General features: G+C 45.9%; 1 protein-coding gene across 1 annotated transcript in view; it reads left to right on the plus strand.

Moving 5' to 3' along the window:
- Positions 1-7,500, plus strand: part of efna3b (ephrin-A3b) — a gene marked incomplete at its 3' end in the record, with an annotated part of 48,853 nt that overhangs the window by 38,571 nt on the left and 2,782 nt on the right. Inside the window, exons 2-4 of the mRNA XM_084445171.1 lie at positions 3,220-3,512; positions 5,380-5,445; positions 6,588-6,662. Of these exons, the coding sequence (XP_084301297.1) occupies positions 3,220-3,512; positions 5,380-5,445; positions 6,588-6,662 (434 nt within the window). The remainder of the gene's footprint in view (positions 1-3,219; positions 3,513-5,379; positions 5,446-6,587; positions 6,663-7,500) is intronic.

Below are 7,500 nucleotides of genomic sequence, written 5' to 3' on the forward strand. Positions count from 1 at the left end.
CCTCCATCCCTCCATCCCTCCCAGGCTCTGTTCTCATTAGCACACTAAACAGCAGAGAGAGAGAGAGAGAGAGAGAGAGGAGGGGAGGAAGATAGAGAGAGAGAGTGACAGCCAGAGATAGCGAGAGAGAGAGATAGCGAGAGAGAGCAGGGAGAAGCAACATGTCATTTATTTTAAACTTCACAACAACCTGCAGCCCCCTGCCACTATCTCCCTCCCCTTCTCTCTCACTCTCTCCCCCTTTCCTCTGACTCTGGGAAATCCGGGAATATTCACAAACTTTCCCATGGGAAGTAACGGCAATTTATGGGAATTAATGGGAATTAACAGGAATAAACTGGAAAACTGAATTTATTCCTGTTAATCCTCATAAATTTTGATCATCGGAAGTTTGGGAATTTTGCTGACCCTACTTCTCTCCCTCTCTCTTTCTCTCTCTCCCTTCTCTCTCACTCCTTCTTACCTGTGTGTGTGTGAGTATGTGTACATGTGCATGTGTGTGCGCTCATGCGCGCTTTTTTGCATGCATGTGGACAGTATGATTAATGATTCCAGCTAGCCATTGATCAAGCCTCCAGTGTGTATGTAAATTCTTCGGTCATTAAAACGTGCTTTCATATTGGGCCACACGCAGTCGCACACACAGTCCCCTCCCCCGCCCGCCCCCCCTCCACACACACACACACACACACACACAGTAATGAATTGACCACAGAGCTTAAGAGATAATATCATATTATGAGGTGAATCTCTTTGTCAGCTTAAAGACCAGCACCATTACTCCTTTACCTATGCCTTTTTCCCTACACCTGTGAGTCTCTCTCTCTCTCTCTCTCTCTCTCTCTCTCTGCCTGAAACACCTCCAACCCTTTCTCCCTCCTTCTCTCTACCTCTACTCTTCCGCTCAATTTGCATATTTGACTCCCTGGTGCAACAAGCCTCCTTTCTCCTTACTCTCTCTCTCTCTCTCTCTCTCTCTCTCTCTCTTTCTCACACACATCGCTCTCACCTTTTTCACACACAGAATAAATATAGTTCCCCGAACATCCCGCCAAATGTTTGACACTGTTTATATTCCTCTCTCCTACAATGTGCGACAACATATTTTCAGTAGAGAATAGAGTGATGTAAAGAGGGAAGGATTTAGAACGAGAGAGGGTGAGAGAGAGAGAGAGAGAGAGAGAGAGAGAGAGGGAGGGAGGCGGACCAACAGACAGCAGAGCATGTGACGGAAGGAGAGAGAAGAATGAATGTCTTTCCTTGTCATAAGCGTGACAGAGATGTGAGGGTGAGAGGAAGAGGAGAGAGGGAGAGGGGTGATTGAGAGAGAGAGCACAGCGTGAAGGAGTGATAGAGAAAGAGAGAGAGCGCATTGTGAAGGAGTGATAGAGAGAGAGAGCAGCATAAAGGAGTGATAGAGAGAGAGAGCGCAGCGTGAAGGAGTGATAGAGAGAGAGAGAAGACGCTGGAGCAACGCTTCGATCTTCATTTAATAATTGAATAATAATCTCCATAGAGACATGACCTAGAACTGAGGGAGGGAGAGAGAGGGAGAGATAGAGAGAGAGAGAGAGAGAGAGAGGGCGAGGAGGGCGGATTGTGTGTGTGAGAGAGAGAGAGAGAGAGAGAAAGAGAGAGAAAGGGAAAGAGTGTGTGTGCATGTGTCTGTGAGAGAGAGAGAGAGAGAGAGAGAGAGAGAGAGAGACTGAGGGGGAGACTTAGGAAGAGAGGGGTATGGAGAGAGAGAGAGAGAGAGAGAGAGAGAGAGAGAGGGGTGGTTGACTGGGTCAGGGTTTGGAGCTTAAAAACATGTCACTCTGCTGCCCCCTCCTGCTTTCCTTGTGACACCACACTAACGATTGCACAGTGTGTGTGTGTGTGTGTGTGTGTGTGTGTGGGTGTGTGTGGGTGTGTGTGGGTGTGTGTGGGTGTGTGTGTGCGCGCATACGTGCGTGTGTGTTTGTTTTGTGTATGATTTACAACTGCAACCTGTCTCTGTTGCATATAGTGTCTCAGTTGTGGAGAAAAATAAGCTTTTCATGTCACACACACACACACACACACACACACAGACACACACACACACACAGACCTCATATCTCCTATGTCATATTGAGCCTTTTTTAGGGTTGAAGTTGATATATGAGCTCTGGGAGCATTGCTGGGACATTTGGCATGTGACGGGGGGGTGTACTGGCGTTGTGTTAACATTGATGTATGACCTTTGTGTTTAGGAGACAGTGGCGTGCTCTGCCACAGTCTAGTCTCCCTCACAGACACACACACATACACACACTAATACACACAAATATTCCTGTTCCCTTAGTAGCTCTCACCACACACACACACACACACACACACACACCGCACACACACACACACACACACACACACACACACCGCACACACACACACACACACACACACGCACACATATGCTCTTAGAGGGATGCATAAATGTAAATGGGAGTGTGTGTCAGGTGTGTGTGTGGCAGACTTTATTTAGGCCTGGAGGGGGGGGGGGGGGGGGGGGGGGGCGTGTCTTCAGAGAGCAGGCCCGCTGCTGGAAGCAGAGAGCCAGTGCTGGCTAGCAGGAGCGCAGCACCTGGCTAATCTGGTGCTATTACGCTAACAGCTTAAAGAGCACAGCTACACCCTTCCTGCCTCCAGACCAAACTGTTGGAGAGACATCTGACGATTTCTCTCTGGGGTGCTGCTTCAAGGTGTGTGTGGGTATGTGTGTCTGTCTCCAAGTGTGTAGAGACAATAGAGTTCCGCACACCAAGTGACTCCCATTTAAAAGTATTTTATTTGCGAGTGTGACATTTCGAGCACTGAGGACGAGCCTACAGTATATGCTTGAAACGTTACACTCGCAGTAAAATCCTTTTAAACAGGAGCTACCTGGTGTGCGGAACTCTAGTTTATCTATCCACAAGATATTTTGATCCTGCACTCAGTCCAGTAGGTACAGTGGAATGTGTGTCTTTTAAAAAAAAATCACCTGTCTGTCTCCAAGTAGCACCCTCTTTGAAAGAGTCATGCCACATACTATACACATACTATACTATTTGTATACTATACTATTTCTATACTATACTATTTCCTGACAAATTCTTACCGACGGTTCTTCTCCTCCCCTCTCTCCTCCCCTCTCTCCTCTCTCCTCCCCCGTCTCCTCTCTCCTCTCCTCTCTCCTCTCTCCTCCCCTGTGTCCAGTCTTCGTAGGGAGGGTTACACGGTGCAGGTGAATGTGAATGACTACCTTGACATCTACTGCCCCCACTACAATGACAGCCAGCGCATGGTGGGAACGGGGGAGCAGTATATCCTGTACATGGTCAGTTACCGTGGCTACCGCACCTGCGACCCCCAGCTGGGCTTCAAGAGGTGGGAGTGTAACCGCCCCCACGCCCCCCACGCACCAATCAAGTTCTCTGAGAAGTTCCAGCGCTACAGCGCCTTCTCACTGGGCTACGAGTTCCACGTGGGCCAAGAGTACTACTACATATGTGAGTATGAATACTACTGTACTACTACATATGTAAGTATGAATACTACTGTACTACTACATATGTGAGTATGAATACTACTGTACTACTACATATGTGAGTATGAATACTACTGAGCTACTACATATGTGAGTATGAATACTACTGTACTACTACATATGTGAGTATGAATACTACTGTACTACTACATATGTGAGTATAAATACTGCTGAGCTACTACATATGTGAGTATGAATACTACTGAGCTACTACATATGTGAGTATGAATACTACTGAGCTACTACATATGCGAGTATGAATACTACTGAGCTACTACATATGTGGGTATGAATACTACTGTGTTACTACATACATGAGTATGAATACTACTACTACTACATACAGTATGTGGGTATGAATACTACTGTACTAATACATATGTGAATAGGAATACTGCTGTGGACTACATATATGAATAGGAATATTACTCTGAAGAAATTCAACCTTTACAATAAAAATCTTCATTAAAGCACATGAAGTATCTACAGCATATTATATTAATTTAGATAGATAAAAGCCTTTATTTAGACAGGGAAGTACATAATGAGGCCGTCTCTTTTACAGCTATGCCCTGCTTGCAAACAACATAGTAATTCAGAGTACAGAAAAATACAGAAAGACAAACAAAAAAAGAACAGTGACAGCATGCAGACAACAATTACAGTAATACAGTAGCGCAGTATGAATAAAATACAAAGTAGTGACATAGTACAAGGGCGTAGAGTAGAATGATTATTATTATTATTATTATTAGTAGTAGTAGTACAATGAGGAAATGACTAGCATCAATGGCATTTGCAAACTACTGTCCCATAGGTATCAGCTCATAATTACAGTATTTAAGTGTCTGTAAGGGGAATAAAGGATGGGAAGTTTGAAGTTTGAAGTTTGAAACATGAAATGAGAGCAGCCTGGATAGGTACAGAGGTGCTTTGGCGACGAGGGCTCTATATGTAAATAAGACTCTATGTTGTATTCTCCTGAGCTCAAGAGAGGGCCACTCTAATGTTTGGTAGAGTATACAATGATGAGCTCTAAACCCTTCACCAATGACAATTCTTAAGGCTCTATGATATATAGTAGTTTAGGATACAGGAAGTCACCTGTCGCCAAGAATTGGCAGGATGTTTGTCTGTATAACCATTTTATTACTCTCCTGGTTGAAACATGATTTGTTTCAATATACTGTAGAAATCTGGTGTTTGGTTTAATTTTGTTTCTTAAATACGTGAATAAATGGTGGCAGAAGGATATATTATAGTCTAGACAGATGCCTAAATACTTATTTATTCCTGCACACGTTCTATTTCCGTGTTCTGTAGAGTGGTGAGATGTGCCAGTGACAGATTAGGGCTCTTGATGGAGAAAGTCATGAATTTAGTTTTACTGGCATCTAGAACCACTTTCAGATTTGTTGACAAGGGCTGATTGTAAGCTGATTGAAGAATGGAATTATAAGATGATTGGAGTAGCTGAAGGGCTTTGCTGATAGTGGATGCTGTTGTATGGAGTAACACGTCATCAGCGTAGAAATAAGCAGTACAGTTGGAAAGATTAGAAGCAATATCATTGATGTAAATGGTGAAAAGTAAAGGACCAAGAGACTTTAAGGGACTTTAGGGACTCCTTTCGTTAGGGTCAGAAAATGAGATTTAAACTAATCTACTAATACAATTTATATTATATTTGATAGGTAATCCTGAAACCAGTTGCATGCATTTGCATCTCAGCCATGTCGGCCAGTCTGTTTAGTAGGACAGAGTGATCAACTGTGTCATGTGCTGTAAAGCATTGCATCTTAACATGCTGTTTGGTCATGTGTTTGTAGCCACACCTACCCATCACCATGGCCGCAGCTGCCTGAGACTGAGAGTGTATGTCTGCTGCTCCACAGGTGAGTTTCACACACATACACACACACACACACACACACACACACACACACACACACACACACACACACACACACACACACACACACACAGACACACACAAACACATGCACGCTCACTCGTGCATACTCCCACTGTCACACACACAAACACACACACGCACACACACACACACACACACACACACAAAAGCATGCTGTGTTGGTTTTGGGGCAGACGGAGTGTGTATACAGGCTGTAGGGTTTGTGTGTGTTGTGGTGCCTTGTTATATGATGTGGTGACCTGTGACTGTGGTGTGTACGGGCCCATCTGGCCAAGCCTGCAGCGACGGAGTAGCATAGACACACACACACGTATGCACGTACACACACACACACACACACATACACACGCACACACTAAAACATGCAGTGCTATTAATACTCCTGCTGAGTTTCCCCTGCAGCACAGAGCTGCTCTCCCTCCCTTCCTTCCTCCCTCCCTCACTCCCTCCATCTCTCCCTCTCTCTCTGCTCCCTCCCTCCATCTCTCCCCCTCTCTGCTCCCACCCTCCCTGCACTGCATACGAGGAAGAACCAGTGTTGAAAGCCCCCCCCCCTCTATCTTTCTCTCCCTGTCAGAATTGATTTACCCCAGTATGATCAATGGGTGGCTAAGTGTTAATCCCCCCCCTCCCTCTCTCTCTCTTTCAGCTTTGATCCCTGGCCTGTCCACTCCTCTCACTGGCTGAATCAACCCCCCATCTTTTCCTCTCTGTCTCTCATCCCATTCTCCCTTTGCACGCGTACACCTTTCCTGGGGTTTGACCTCTCTGCCCCACCCCCCCCCACTCCATCTCTCTCCCTCCATCTCTAGTTCTCGCACCCAGAGATGGCAGTGATGTTAGGTCTTGTTAGTCTGCCGGCTCCGGGGGATGTTTTAACCCCTGCACCCTCCCTCTCTCTCTGTCTCTCTTTCTCTCTCTCTCTCTCTCTCTCTCTCTCTCTCTCTCTCTCCCTCTTACTCTCGGTCCCTGTCACTTTGGATTTATTTTGAATTCTGCCTGCTAAAATAAATGGTTTAATCCCTGCGCCTTCTCTCTGTGTTCCTCTGCCCCCCCCCCCCACCCCACCCCGCCCCCCTCCCCCCACCCACTCTCTCTCAGCCTCTGATACAGACGATCCTGAACCAACAGAACCGGACTACACTCTCAACCCAGACATCAAAATCGACGACATCGGTCAGTGAAACACATACGCACCCACACACAAACAAAAACACAAATATTCATATTCGAATATATATATACTGTATGTGTGTATAAAAACACACACATACAGTATATATATATACATATATATGTGTGTGTGTGTTATGGCGCAACACTAATCCTGGCCTGTTCTACAAGATACAAAGATGCTCCTCTGTTTTACGGCTGAGAAACAGCACAAAGAGGTTGGGACGGTGCTTCAGGTCTCAGTATTGTTCCGTTGACCTCATCATAGAGTGATAAGCCTCTCCTACGCTAGGCCGGTCGCGGCTGTGCCTCTCCACCCTCCGGAGCACAGCGAGCTGGCTGGGGGCGCTCCATTAATCACAGTCTGCTCTAGCGCGCACAAGATGTTCCTACCTGATGGAAGCTAATTACGAATTGTTGTTGTTTTGCTGGATTCTGTTGCTACAGCCCAGACAGGACTACGGTCTGTGCATCATAAATCTCTTTCTGTGTACGTGCGTGCGTGTGTGTGTATGCGTAGGTGTGTGTGTGTGTGCGTGTGTGTGCATATGAGCTCATAAATCAAGAGTGTGTTCTCGTTACTGTCTGAGGAAGATCATCGCCAGCTCCTCCAAAGGTCACAGGTCAAACAGGTTATGATACCTTCATGGCGCCTCCTCACCCCTCCTCATTCTTCTGCACAGTACCACAAAATCAGAAGACTATACCTTTACCTGCTTCGTCATACACACACAAACACATACAGTCCTCATACCACCTCTCTCTCTCTCTCTCTCTCTCTCTCTCTCTCTCTCTGTCTCTCTCTCTATCTCTCTATCTCTCTCTCTCTCTCTCTCTGTCT

This window comes from Borostomias antarcticus (genome assembly GCF_949987555.1).
Source record: "Borostomias antarcticus genome assembly, chromosome: 10".
In the NCBI taxonomy this organism is placed as follows: domain Eukaryota; kingdom Metazoa; phylum Chordata; class Actinopteri; order Stomiiformes; family Stomiidae; genus Borostomias; species Borostomias antarcticus.